This window comes from Urocitellus parryii, chromosome 9 (genome assembly GCF_045843805.1).
Source record: "Urocitellus parryii isolate mUroPar1 chromosome 9, mUroPar1.hap1, whole genome shotgun sequence".
Taxonomy (NCBI): Eukaryota; Metazoa; Chordata; class Mammalia; order Rodentia; family Sciuridae; genus Urocitellus; species Urocitellus parryii.
Window position 1 is genome coordinate 62,727,636 of NC_135539.1, and position 15,658 is coordinate 62,743,293.

At 35.6% G+C, this 15,658-nt stretch overlaps 1 protein-coding gene across 4 annotated transcripts in view; it reads right to left on the reverse strand.

Annotated features, from left to right (window-relative positions):
* Window positions 1-15,658, reverse strand: part of Nebl (nebulette) — a 327,715-nt gene that overhangs the window by 43,429 nt on the left and 268,628 nt on the right. For 2 of the 4 annotated variants that reach the window (XM_026402384.2, XM_026402383.2), the window contains 5 exons: window positions 12,480-12,584; window positions 11,154-11,261; window positions 6,927-7,037; window positions 4,184-4,294; window positions 1,409-1,519 (listed from right to left, as the gene is read on the reverse strand). The exons of the other annotated variants lie outside the window; for them this stretch is intronic. In XM_026402384.2, coding sequence (XP_026258169.2) covers window positions 1,409-1,519; window positions 4,184-4,294; window positions 6,927-7,037; window positions 11,154-11,261; window positions 12,480-12,584 — 546 coding nt within the window. The remainder of the gene's footprint in view (window positions 1-1,408; window positions 1,520-4,183; window positions 4,295-6,926; window positions 7,038-11,153; window positions 11,262-12,479; window positions 12,585-15,658) is intronic. 4 annotated transcript variants of the gene reach the window in all.

The following is a 15,658-nucleotide window of genomic DNA, read 5'->3' on the forward strand; positions in this document are numbered from 1 at the left end:
GGCACACATTCATCTTCATGATATAGAACATAATTTTTTATAAGAATGGAGGAGACCTATATGAAGTGACATGGGAAAAGGACCATAACAGTAAATGAATGGGGGGAAAATGAACATAGGACAAAGATTACAGTGTGACTGCATTTAGGGTTTTTTTTAAAGTCTAATGTGTACAACTTTATATAAATAAAAACAAATGTGGGAGGCTCTACGACTTATAACAATAACTCTCAGGAGGAGAACAGAATTAGGGGAGGAGACAGAGAAAGTTTTCAAGTCTCTACTCAGCATCCTCCCACTACCATCCCAGCTGCCATTTCTAAGCAGAGACCTTGCTAGTCAGGAATCCTGTGCCATCTCCCAGTGCTTTGTCTAAACCAATCATGGCAATCTCATTTCCCTGGAAAGTGCCTAACCCTAGGAGTTAGGTAGCACCCCAAGGAGTAGGAATTCCATGGTGGGTAAATTAGCTACGTCTGGCTCTCCAGGATTTCCAGGGTAGGAGTCAATCCTGAGTCAGCTGTGTCTAACTTCAGGAGTCCCAAACAAACTCTCTGAGCAGCCTCACTGACGTCCCAACCTAACTGCCTTCAGGTGAGTGAGTCCCACCCCTTAACTTGCACCCCACTCTCTCTCCACATATATTTCTTACAGAATCACCTCATCCTGACCACTGCTGCTCCAGTGACCCTTGAATTGCTGAGGAAGTTCAAGAGGTGAGTCCAATCTAGGGCATTTCCTTTGAAAATGTCCATGGTCTGACTCCTATAACTCTGTTCTATGATATCTATCATATCATAGCATCAAAAAAAACCTTCTAAATCAATATTCTGTCTTTACCTGTATTATGTGAAGAGGAAAATTGTACTGGATGATTAAATATGGTCCTTCAGGATGACTAATGCCTCAAGCCCAAATGCTAACTCTAGTAATTTCAGGCATGGTGAAATCAAGGGAGGATATTTTAGGGATGTGTGATCTCACAGAAATGGCTACTATTCTCACGTAATAAGAGGTTTTCAAGTTTTTCTCAGTAGGTTGGAAATATAACTATGACTAGAAGAATATGATCCATCCTAAAGAAAACATACTCTGAAAACATTTATCATATCCCAGATGAACACGAAATTTGTTGAATTACATAATAAAGGTTATAGGGAATATGTGTCTATGTGACCTTATCTTATTAAAATGCTTTTTCTCGAGCTTCCTTGAATGTATTTAAAGTCTATGAGCAAAGCAAAAACTATAAATTTTTGAACAAACATAAAGATTTGAAATGGTTTCCATTCCAAACTGTCAACCAGACCCAAGGCTTTAAGAAATCCCATGTACTAACTGATTTGCTGATCTGATCTGTTGAATTCAAAAAGACGAGTTTCAAGGTTGGTGGGAGCTGTCTGCTTACCTCACTGATGATCTCTGTAGCTTTTTTGGCACGCTGGAATTCAAGGCTGTCAGTGCCAACCTGCATTCCCTTGCCCTTAATTTTGGACTCTAGGTCTTTCTTGTATTCCTTCTGTAAAAAGCAACATTTTACAACATTCAGAAACTCCATGAATAAACACACCTTTGGAGTCAGTGATCAAAAAGGCAAATAACCATATTTTCAAAGAGAGGTTACGCAACTACTAGGTAGCATGCATGATCTCACCTGGAACTGAATTTTCTGAACTGCCTAAAACTATAATCTCTATTCTCACTGAAGAAGGGTATAAAAAAAATGCTGAAGATTTTTAGTGTACAAAAGGCAATTGCCAACAGAGTCTTCATAGGAATCATACTAGTGGCTGGAGGATAGAGATGTGGATGTAAATGGGTTAAAGTTGTAGAAAGAGGACCAACTTTGAGGACAGCACTCCATCAATGTGTGACAACAGAAATATTTCTTCACATTTCTGATTAACGCAGCTGTGAAATAGGAATACTAAAAGATCCATGAGGGATTCACCTTGAAGATCAATGAGTTAGCGTATAGTACATAGTCCAGCACAGGGGGTGCTCAATAACTGCTTTTTTTTTTTAACTTGATCTTTCACTCCTATACCCCACGCCAGCCCTTCTTCCCCTAATAAGGCCTAATCTGCTTCTGTTCATGAAACACCTTGCATTCAACTGTAACTTACAACAATTTTCCCAAATATTATTGACAACGGTTTACAAGATTTACTTCTGAATGTGGACTAGATATATTATTCCAACTGAAAGAATTTGTAGAAATTAGGGATCATGTGATGATAATGTTAGCCAAAGGCATCGCAGCAGATACCTATTGTTTGTGTCTGCCTGACATCCATCCTTCTGTCTTCTGGCAAAATGCTCCATGATTTTCTTTGGGAGAATTACCTCTCACCCCTCTCAATCTATCCATCTTGCAGGGATTGGTTTTCATCACCTTCTTACAAGCAAATATTTTAAAAATTTGTTATTTATATATTTTTTTGGTGCTGGGGATTGAACACCCAAAGGGGATTTACCACAGAAATATATAGCCACATGCTTTTTGGTTTGAGATGGGGTCTCATTAAATTGTGAGGATCTTGCAAATTTTTTGAGGCTGGCCTCCAACTTGTGATCCTCCTGCTTTAACCTCTCAAGTCACTGGGCACCACCACACCTGGTTCCCACATATATTTTTAATTCCACTACAATTCTTTTAAAATTTTTCATTTAATTTATTGGCTCTATAAGATTTTTTAAAATGCATATGAATAGCGAATATTCTGTATTTGAAATACTACTAAAATACATAGGAAGTTAACTGAACAAATGGGTAACCATGAGAAGCCAATAGCACATTGTACTCCTCTGACCCAAGATGTAATGATTGGCTCCAGTGTCAGCACAGGACAAAGGCTGATCCAAGAAATTCACTCCTAGAACCTCCATTAGAACTACAAAACACATACCCACTTCCTACTGGTATTACTGGTCATAAGTATAAGCTACTCTGTTATTAAGAGGCTTCAGCTCATGGAGACAGCCTCTCAAGTGTGAAGTCAACAGAGGATAACAGAACCAAGAGATGGAGGAACAGGGGCATCATTTGAATGCCCACCAGAAGGAAATTATCTTGGACTTTTTTGGACTTTTCTTTCTTTCTTTCCACCCCTCACCCTACCTCTGGTACTGGGAACTAACTTAGGATTGCTCTGCCCCTAAGCTACATCCCCAGATATTTTTTATTTTTTATTTTGAGACAGGGTCTCACTAAGCTGCTAAGGCTGGCCTCAAACTTGCAATCCTCCCTCTTCAACCTCCAGAATCACTAATATTACAGGCAGGCAACCAGCACCCTGCAATCTTGGACATCTTGATTTCTGTGAGCTTATACACTTTTCTTGTTTCATAACCCAGTGCGAGTTGGGTTTCTATCATTTGAGACCTGACTAACAGGGACAATATCATCATCGTTAGTACTACCGTTTATCAGTATATGGCAACAAAGCTTTAAGCTCTTTTACTAATAAATTTAGCTAGCTTCTCCTCAAAGAACTGCCGTCATGTGATACCAAAGTCATGGCCTCATACAAGCATTATAGGACTGAAAGTATTACAGAGACATTCATTTCTTCTCACAAAGTTCACATAAACTGAGAAGTAGCCACTTTGATCAAGAGATTTAACTGGGCTCATTTGGCATCTAGGGCTGGACTGGGAGTGTAAGTTGGCTGCTAGCAGGAGGGCAGGAACTTTTTAACTGCTGTGACTGATAGATCATAACATACCTTCCTAATTTTTTTGCCTCTGACTTGCTTAAAAGATCAAGTCAAATATCATAAAACTATTTTGGTGAATTTATAATACAGATTTTTCTCTTAAATGGGGCAAATGGTCATTGTTCTCAGACCGAATAGAAAGGAGATTGGGAACATCAACTTATTTTTCATTCACTGTCTGGGAAAGACTTCTAGGATAGAGCTGGAGATTATCATCTGTGCATAAAAGTTGTGAGATATATAGAATCTTTTTTTGTAATATTCTTTAAGTTATCAATGGACCTTTATTTTATTGATTTATATGCAGTGCTGAGAATCAAACCCAGTGCTTCACACATGCTTGGCAAGTGCTTTACCACTGAGCCACAACCCCAGCCCCTATATGTAATCTTTGAGAAAGATTTATCAGTAAGGAAGTCAGCAGAGAATTTACCCATTCTGTGTTGTTAAGCAAATCCACTCACCTCACTGGCCATTTCAGATGCTCGTTTGGCTCTTTGAATATCAAGAACTTCTGAATTAAGGTCCATTCCTTTTCCCTTTATTTCATTTTCCAAATCCTTTTTATATTCTTTCTATAAGACAAGGATATGACAGTTCAAAACTTACTGGAAATTACTTTAACCGATATTCTATATTCTTTTCTAGAGATCCTAGACAGAAAATATTACCAGGGTGGAAGAAATCACATTGTTGAGCATCCTGCTATGTCCTTTCCATTTCATTTCCATACTCTATCAAATTCAGAGTGGCTTCCAATATTATCCATCTTTGCCCTTTCATCCTTTCTCCCAACATGTTTTGGTACCACAGTGAATTTTTTAAAGATGTTTTTTTCCTTTCGATGATGAGGAAGATCTTAAGAATATATGTTTTGTATCAATTATGTTAAATATTTTTTTAAAATGTCTAATAAACATGAATTACCAAAAGAATACAGTTGAAAAAGAACAAAACAAAATGACCAAATCAAAAGGGTTGCTATAGCCAAAGGTTTTTTTTTTTTTAAGTTTCCACTTTATTCAATGATTGATAGTCAAATAACATAGAGCCAAATAATTTCCTACGTATTGATAATATACACTTTGAATTTCTCCTATTTTAATATCATATTTTAAGTAGATCCAAATGCCTCACACAGATGTTTACACAAAACTTGTTATTCTCTGCCAACAAATTGCTTGTTTTCTCAATTGTATTCTGAAAACAATAAATATCCTTTTCCCACTACTCTTAAAATTTCATTTACAACTAATTTGCTGGGTGAAAAATGAAATTACCTTCACTGATAAGAAACCAGGTTGCAGTTAGTTCTAAGGTTCATTTCATGTTATTTTCCCTTTGTTCTGTATAACTAAATTAGCTGTCCTCTGCTCAACCTACGGGCCGCTAGATATTATCACAACCAGCACGTGTTTCTGGAAAGAGCTCTGAGTGAAATGACCTGGATTAAAGTAAAGCTCTTTCACTACATGGGGGGAGGGAGACTTTAAGAAACTCAGCCTTGATTTCCATCTTGGTAAATGAAAATAAAAGTAAATGCTTTACCAATCCCAAAGGGCAATGGTGGGGAATCAGGTGGAGCATCCAATGGTACTTTGGATACTCTGAATAGCAGAGCAAATGTAAAAGCCAGAAAGCAAGGAATGCAATGCCCATTTCCAGCTAAAGGCTTACACTTAGGAAGGGAAGTTACAATTTCATTATATCACTAAGCAACTGTTTTTTAAGTTGAACATCTCTATAATTTAATTAAAAGTTTTTAATCATAGTTGTTATGATGTTTAATTTCCTAAAAATAATCTAAATTTTCCTCCAAAAATTCATATGCTGAAGCCCTAACTTCCAATGTGATGGCATTAGGAGGTGGGGCCTTTGGGGGTAATTATGTTCAGATGAGGTTATAAGTGTGGGGACCCTAGGATGGGATTAATGGCTCTAATAGTAAGAAAGACCAGAGTGCCTCTGCCTGCTTCTCTCTCTCAAAATGTCTTAATTGTATCATACTCACTAAAAGAAAGAAAAAGTAGCAAGAGAATTCTTACAGAAATTATATGTGTGTTTCATCACAATATAAATTATAACAATGAATCACACTAAATTTCTAAAACCAGTTCATGGTAAAGGTCAGTGGGCACTTGCTTATTAAAGAAGTTCATAATGATAAGCCTCTATATAGGTAATTATAATTCAGTGTATTTCACTGGCTTAAGATATTTCTTACAGTAATCATTTCTTTGGTTCAAAAATTTAGAATGAAGTGGAATTTCATTTTCCATTTCCTAAATAAATAAATAAATGTATATATATATATATATATATATATATATATATACACACATACACACACATATTCCACTTATATATTATATAATAATTATTATATTACATGTATTCCATTAATATATATTCTATTTAAACTTTCCTGTAATATAAAGAGAATCTATTTAAACAGAATTGGAAGAACTCTTAAGTTACTTTTCAGCCATTAAAAAAAAAAGGCAAACATTTTTAGGGTTGCACTATGAACACAATATTTTTGTTAAGATTTGAAAACTTATGTATTCAACACATTTAAATATTAATTCTGAGCCAAAATATACCTTTACGTTTGGGGAGAAATCCTACAGAGAATGAAATGAAAAACAGACCTGAGTTCTTCTATTCTATATGCTAACTTTCCAATTTTTGCCTACATAGAAGATAAGAGATTTATAAATAATGCACCTTCTATCCACACTTTCACATGTCAGAACTCATTTTTGGTATCAAATATCATGAGAATGCTGCAGGGGAGCTACAGGAAAAAGGTGGTTCTAATACATGTTTTTATAATAAACACATTTTAAAGAATCAAACTTGCCCACCTATATTCAAAATATATCTTTTTTTAAAAAAAACTACTATAAAGCTAAAAAACTCACTACATACAGAGCTTCTGAGCTACAATACAAAACCAAATATTTTTAAAATCTTTTCAGGAAATCTAGGCACTTTCTTCTCTCAACTTTAAACAGATGTGTTAACTAATACTTTTCTCTTTTTAATGAAAATGTAGGACTTTCTTAATAAGGGTCAAAGTGTAGGACAGAGCAAAGTGCTAACATCTCAAAAACTGGCTTAGCAGAAGACTGTTAGATAAATATCTCCTGGGTTATTTCCTTGGTTTTCTTTCATGACATTTAATAGAAAATAGAAAGATCGTACCTCCCTCAGAAGGTTGGTGATGTACTTTACATGTAAAAATTCAGGAGTCTTGTCCAAATCTAGAGAGGACCTTCCCTTAATCTCCTTCTCAAAATCTTCTCTGTAAACTTTCTGTTAAATAAAAACACATAATTTAAATGCAGGAAATACTAGTGACTATTGAAAAGAACAAGTGTTTCCAGAACAAAATTAATGCTTTGTGATATAATTCTACTATCTTAGAGTTTTTGTCAACAGGAAAATAATTCCAGCTTTATTATAAACTTCACAATTCCCCCAAATATAAGTAGCACGATTAAAGACCATTGCATTTCTAGGGCAAATCATCCTGAGTGAAGCTGTTCAACATCTTATTTGTCCGTGATTAATACCACCCCATTTTAGGGAAAGAACCAGTAAGATTGGCATTTTAATGGGATTCTCCTGAATTCACTCCAAAGGGATGGGGAGCCTCCTTTGGAAGAGAATCTGGTGGCATGGAAGGCCATTCAAACCAAAATAACACCAATAGTCATGGCTCCTGCACCCTTATCTCTGTCAGTCTTTTGTGAATTCAGGAAAGAATATTCCTAAAAATTAATGAAGGAGGCTTGGGGAAGGGGTGGTATTTTTGTTCAATGGTTTGGGCATTGAAAATATTTATATATACCATTTATGGCATCTGATATGGATCGAGTTACAATGTGAGGATAATCTCACCCTGGATCCTTTAGGTAAGAGTTCACAACAAGAAATGAAAGGGGGATGCTGACCATGGATGATGGAGGGCCCAGACCCATAGCACCTGCCCCGTTGGACTGCTCCTGAACCCACTAGGTATAAGTCTCTTCCAGCATTTGAGCTATGCATTTGAAAATCCATCACTCAAGTTTTATGACTAGGAAGACTGCCTAAATCATAAAAATATCCAACCATGTGAAATATTTACTATACAAGGGCCAGATTTTACCAGCCAAATGTTATATTCAAATGGCATCATAAAGTTGACAAGAACAAATGAATTCTGCATGAGATTGTTATTCATGCTAAATGAGCAGCTATTTCCAGGTTCATTATATATTTATTACAGAGAAAAGTAATTATATACATAAAGAAGCTCTCCAAGCCATGAGGGAGGATGAGAGAAGCGTGCTGCCCTCTCACTTAGAATTTCTGCTCCATACAGTCACTCCATGAACACTGTGTCTGCAGTCATGAGGAAAGGCAGTGACGGATATTCTATGAATCTGATTAAGAAGATGCTTTGGGAGCATTCTGAATTAAAGAACTAGAGAGACACCAAAGAGCAATAATGAGAAAGTGTCCTTTTTAAAATGTGGAACGAATTGAGATAATATGAATCTAGGGCATTTCCAGGCTGAAAGGACTCTACAAAGTGAAATATAAATATGTATGTGTATTTATTTATTTATATTAGATATTTCACTTCAAAGAGAACTTTTCTTCTGAATAAAAAAAAAAGATCTCTTTGCTAAAGTAAGTCATTAAGAAAAGCTGATTATGCCTGAGACTGGCCAATTTTTACCCTGAAATAAGACAAAAATCTTCAGTATGCTTTCTGCCAGGAGTTATATTTGTGAAAGAGAAGACGGAACTTTCAAGGATGGATTTACAGATTTCTTGTGAAAACACACAGATTAAACTATATCTGGTATTAGGAGGAATCAAGGTAAGTATGATAAAAGATCATAGCAAAAACACTGATGATTTTTCCTGAAATCATATGCACATAGCTTTACCCCCATAAGGGCTTCTCAAAAGACCCTAGACCAGTCTATCTCTGAAGAATAGAAACCATCTCTAAGACAGGTGGCTGTATTCATGTCCTCCTTTATTTAAAGTCATTTTCATATCAAACTTGTTCTAAGATTATTAGATATTTTATTTTTCTAGCTTTCAGAGTATAAATTTGACCCAAAGATATTTTCTGTTGGAAAATTTTGCTCTCATGAAGCCGTGTGGGAGCAGAGGCATAATTAAGGAGCCTGAAAAATTCTAATGGTCAATGGCTATAATTAAAGGGAAAATACGTCTCACTGAGCAGGAGGGAAAGAATAAATTGGTTGAAGAATAAGAGAAGCCAAAGTCCCCAACCATAAATTACTGTCATTCCTAATTCAGAAACGTGGCATCAGAATGGATCAACCAGGAATCGGAAGGTCCTGAATTTGTTAACCAGGTAGAGGTCAAGAAGGAGGAGGAGGAAGAGGTGGGAGAGGAAGCGGAAGAAGAATTATTAAGAAACCACAACATCAGAATGATAAAAGGGTTCTGGGCATGAATGTTTCTGTGGCTGAAGATCAAAGAGAGGGAGAGGGGAAGGGAGATGGAAAACATAGGAGGAGAAGAAGTGGAAAACAAGGGTGACATTAACCTCCTGCTATTATTTTTTCTGTGATTTTTGATACCCATGTCTTTCAGTGAAAGTGTATTTAACCATTTCATGTGGTCATAAGGTTCCAGAGAAGCCACTGAGATTTCCATGACAACTTTGAAAAGTGGAAACCTTTCTCTGAGTTGTGGGCCAGTAACAAAAGAATATTATTTCTATAAACTGGGGAAAATCCTTGAAAAGCTATTTCTAGCCTACATAAAAGGTACTACTGTAATGGAAGACAATACAGTCATGTAAAATTCTTTATAAATTGTCTAAATGGAGAAAAGTGATTCTGATATATATGTGTGTGTGTATAGATATATGAATATAGATATAGATAGATATATGCCTACATATGTATCTATATCTCTACATACACACATATACATATATGTACATATAGTATTTTATAAATATATATACACATATATATGTATATATACATACATATATATGCATATGTTTATAGGTAGATACATACTTTTTTTTTTAATGATGGTACTGAAGATTGAACCCAGGACCACACCCTCATGCTTTTTATTTTATTTTGAGTCAAGGTTTCATTACATTTCTGAGACTGGTCTCAGATCTATAATCCTCCTGCCTCTGCCTCCCAAGTAGCTGGAATTACAAGTGTGTACCACCACACCCAGCTGATTTCAGCATAACCTGTCTCATTAACGTTAAGTTTTCATATAGTTTCTGAACTTTGACCAAATTTACCAGTCCTGTTAGTTCATCTCATTTGGTCAAGAACAGTTAGCTGACATTTCTTTATTAAGTTAACACTTACTGACTTAAGAAGAGATGAGCTATGAAAAATATAAGTCGTTCTCTTCTCCTCTTTTGCTTAAAGAAGAAATCAGGCCACTTTGACTATTCAGAAAGTCACAGTAATGCCTGAGTATCCTCAGGAAGATGAGTCATAACATCTCAAACAAACAGCAAACAGGCACATGACAAATGGCAATGTTTATGAAACTCCTAGGAGAGGTTTTTGTCCAGACATTATTGATTCTCCATTTTGATGTTGTTATTAGAGAAAAGATCTGCCCACTGAGCATGCCTGATATGTAACCCTGAGTTGTAATTAGCTGGCACCACTGCCCATTATTTCTGTCCCTTTGAAGGGACAGTTGTATCACAGAATATGGATGTCAGCTATAGACAAAGCATTGCGTGTCTGATCCCCCAAAAAGTAAGGGGAGAAAAACGGCAGTCTCACTAGGACAGAGAAAAACCAGTTTGAGGAATATCTGGATGTGACTTACCAGATAATGATCTTAGGCCAGGAACAAACTAAGTAGAAAACAAACTCAATGTTTACAGGGAAAATAAAAATCAATTAAATAAGCTTGCAGAATAAAAAGGAATCATATTTGTTTTTTTACCAGGTCCTATACATCAGCATTTATTGGATATGTAATTTTACTTAAAATGATTAATCTTGGTGGATATTTAATAAAACTAGAGAGAATGCCATCCTATTGTCATTATTTTGAGGATTAGAGAAACTGACACATAAAAGAGTCTTTTCACACTTCTAGCACAGAATAAATGCGGTTCTGTTGTCATGGTGAACAAATGAGTACAGCCATTAGCTCTTTAGTTTCTTTTTAGTTAGGTGCTCTTCATAAATTTATATTGATAAATCTGAAAGTGTTGGCTCTATAATCATAGAATTTAAGAGCTGAGAAGGACTTTTGGAGCTCATCTGGCCTGAAAACCATATTTAACAAATAGTAAGACCAAGGGCCAAACTCAAGGACCCAGACAGCACTCCTGCAAGTGGGGACACTATGTCTAGAAAGTAGATACATTAAATAATTGATAACAAACCAGTGACCCACCTCACTTTGCATCTTTTGAGCTTCTTTGGAAGTTTGGTAAGATGGCGTCTCAACAAATTCAAGCATTGACTTTCCCTTATTTTTCTCATATTCTTCTTTGTATTTAACCTTTATTGGAAGAAATGTAAAAAGTATATTAAAATCAGGGTTGGGAGTAGAGTTTAGTGGTAGAATACATGCTTAGCATGCCCAACGCCCTGGGTTGCAACCCCAATACACGCACGCATACACACACACACACACACACACACACACACACACACATACACACACGATGACCTTATACAGGCAAAGTAAAATAGGTGTCCAAAATTCATCATCCTGTTTTTCAAAATCAAATTATTCTTGCTGTTTAGGGGGAATCCCTGGTGTTAGTGACATGCAAAGAAAATAAATGGATAAAATATAAAATTTTTATTTGGAAATGCATGTCATTGAAATTATTTCTTAAATTGTTTAATTATGATGTTATGACAATTCAACCCAAAAGAAATCACTTAATACTTAGAGTTTTCCAACAACAGAAAGAAAACAAATTTTAACATGCCTACTTTTCTCTATGTTTTTGTCACAGAGAATGACAGAATGATCAACAAAAGTGTGGAAAGTGTGATAGCATGTGACACATAAGGATGAATTTTTGTGGTAAAAAAAAATTAAATAAGAAGAAGAATTTAAAGAGGAAAAAAATGTGCATTCCTAAACATTGAGGCATAAGATCATTATAAAATTTGTGTTCCATAAAACTTTATCTTACCAAATACTAGAAATGGCATATTTAACAAATTTACAAGCTCAATTTAAAAAAAAAAAAAAAGTAGACCCTGACTTTAAAGTATACTAGGAAGAAGATATTTTTTAAAAGTTTTTTTCAGAGGGTACACAGGATTTCAGAGCTGGAAGAAACACTAATTTAGAACACACAATTTTGCCTTCTCAATAACACTCACAAATGAACTTAAAAATTATAATAAACCTGGTACCTGGAAAATGAGTTTTACAGCTAAAATAACAAATCAGTACACTATAAAATTCAAATCATTTAAGACTATAGTTATATTAATTCCTATATTTGAAGTTTTTAAATTATGTGAAGTAACTGCTATTTTTTTGAAATGGCTTTATATCAAAATATGATAGAAGCTCTCATCCCAATAAATTGAAAATAGTAACTAAGATGTCCCCCCCCTCCCCCAAGGCAACATTTATGTTCTCAAGATCTCTTTTTTTGAGCAACTGAATATTCTCAGTTGAGGGTCTTAGCCATAAGTGTCTCGATGGTCACGTGGTCCCAGCAGTGAGGGCGGGTACCCAACAAGCACCCACCTGACTCTGAAGGGTGGCATTGCCTTGGTGGTGCAGGTGATCGGCAGCATCTGCATCAAAATGATACAGTCCTCTGTTTTCCTCAAAAAGCTTTTTATATTCTCGCTAAAACATAGAACATGAAAATAAGTTTAGGATAAAAAAGAGTGATCAGAGCAATTAATACTTGGGAATGCAAACAAATATACAAGCCAAGAGCCACCCAAAGCTGCAAGGCTGTTATCAAGTCTTCGTCTGCAGCCAACTGGCACAGAGGAGGTGTCTGACACTGAGGTAAACAGAGACTGGGAGACAGACCAGCTCCGGGTGGTCAGCATGGACAGCACAGGAAACACTCTGAGGACAGTTAACTATCAACAACAACCGAAAGGATATTCACAGCACAAGAGCAGCGACATCAAAGCTAGTAAGGGGACCCATGTGGATCAGCAAGGTGGACCAAACATAGGCAAAGTGCCTTGCCCTTATGGGACGGGAACATGTTTAATAGTGCTCACAAGAAGAGAACCAAAGAAAGAACAGGGGGAAGGAAAGACAGAGGCTTGAAAGAAAAATATTGTCTACAAAGGTTCAGCCATGAAGAAGATTGAAGGTCGTCAGGAAAATGAGAGGGTGGAAAGTAATTCAACTAATTTCCCCTAATTCTAAGGAAAGGGTAGAGGTACCCGTAAAAGAAACAGAAATCTGAGCATGGTGGTTGAATTTTTAAGGTGAAGAAATTGGATGAGCCTACTATTTCAACATATAGATGAAAAGGTAAATTTGGAAGAAAACAGAGTGGACAGGGATGCCCAATTTGGCTGCTGCAGGACTCTAAATACCATAGGCAGTAGTAAGACAAAAAATCGGACTTTGAACACTTGGTTATGTCAACCTATTTAGAAAAGATTATAAACAATAGCCCTCAGAGACTCAAAGCTACAGAGATGTGGTTGCTCATTAGGAAACAGATTTCAGTCAAAATGGCAATGGGAAAGAGGAAGTGGGAAAGAGCCAGCCATAGAGAAGCTTACACTGGGTCTTAGGAAATTCTCTAAGGATGGGAAGGTGAAAGGGAAGAAAGTCCAGTACCAGGGATGGAAGGATGGAAGGCCCAAGTGACCGGCCACAGGACAAGTTGCTGCTCCATGTGGGATATAAGCAATGATCCCCAGAGGGAGCCCGGCCTCAAGAGCTTCCTGTCAATTAGGGAGCAAAGATATGTGTCTTCCAAAATTCTAGCCATAAAGCAAAGGAGAAAAGTATGAAAAGAAGGTCATGATAATATACACACAGTACATCTCCACTGAAGAGAACTACTTCTAAATTTTGGCTCCCACTAATTAAAAAAAAAAAAATTCAAAAACATTGAAAAAATAATGATGTACTTAGAAACATCATAATTTTATTAGGATTTATTTCACTAAAAAAAGAAGTTTTTGATAATACCTATTTATAAAATAATCATGCCTTGAATGTAAAAAGCTAGAATTATGGAGTTAAAATCCAGAACTCAGAAAGTCTATTATACTTTAAATAATGGATAATACTAAAAATAGTTCAACAAATATTGTTCCCAGCATGATTATCTATTTTGCTTACAAAGGAGTTCAGAAACTATTACAAAAGAAAAATAAAACCTATTTAAGAGCTGCAAAAGGTATTTCCAAGACATGGTCTTGTACTTCCGTATATAATAGTCTCTGTTGCCCCCTAGTGGAAATTATGGAGAATAACACAATTATATGCACATATTGTATGTATATATAAATATAGTAAATCTACCTATATATACATATATCTATCTATATATACACACAACTTATCAAAAATTATAAAAGAAACTTAAAACTATGAGTGTTTCAGTTTCCAGAGGAAAAAATTTTCTCAATTTAACATGGCTGTACAACTTTTAAGGTACTCATTTGATCCACACATGTGGAATGTTAAAAAGAATTCCCCAAACATTACATATGTATAACCAGAAGAATTTTTTATAATTTTTTATAATTTATAATGAGAAATTATACTCCATTATATATGATGTAGCAAAGTATATTCTACTCCTATGTATAACTAATTAACACAAATTTTAATAATTTAAAAAAGAATTCCCCAACAGCCATATATAACTGACAAAATTTGCAGAATACTGTTAATGAATAATCTTTTTCAATCTTTTAATAAAGTTAAGCCACCTTTATCAATCAATAAAATTTTAATTCTCTTTACATTAAGGTTTAAAATAAGGCTTTATAATATACAATAACTTTGAGCCAATGTGTTATTATAAAAAAATTATAAGCCAATATTTCAGAGTAATGCACTTTTAAGTTAAACTTTCTTCCCCATGAAGTAACCATTCAGCCACAGTTTTTCTGTGGAGGTGGAGGATAATCTCTGATGTAGGCAAAGGCAACACCTGAATGAAGATTTAAATTTTATAAATGATGTCTAAAACAACACATAACTCTGCTGGTTTTCTCTCTGGAAAGGATGAGAGAAACAACTTATAATCACCTGGGGTTTTTTTCACAGTTTTAAAATAATGGTCAAAAATCTTTTTTACCACGAATCTCCACGTCCCTGGCAAATTTTACTTGAGTATGAATGGAGAACAGTCAAGGTCAAAGACCACTGTGATGATCAAAACTGGAAGCCAAGGGTCTGGGGTTGTGGCTCAGCGGTAGAGCGCTCACCTAGCAAGGCGCTGGGTTTGACCCTCAGCATCACATAAAAATAAACAAATAAAATAAAGGTATTGTGTCCAACTACACCTTAAAAATTAAAAAAAAAAAAAACCCTGGAAGCCAAGGATTATAAAGACAGCAGAGGCTTCAGAGCATAGAAATCCATCAATTTTAGAAGCATGCCCATGAGTTGAGAAGAAAAACATGAAATGAAACACAGACACCCAAAGAAGAGAGGAAGGTGTACAGAGGTGCAGGAATGAACTCTCACATGCAGGATGATAGGATTTCAGTGCCTCTGAACCTGACAATATTCTTCTAACTTCTCTTTCTTGCTCATAGAAAGAAAGAGAAGAATGACATTTTGCTTTTCGCCCAAGGACCAGTGATTTAAAGGAAAGACAAAAAGAAAAGTTTACTTAAAACAAATCTCATGAGTATGAATTATTTACATGCATTATCCACTTTCAGAAAGATGACCGTGATGTTGACTTCTGAGAAAGGAGACAT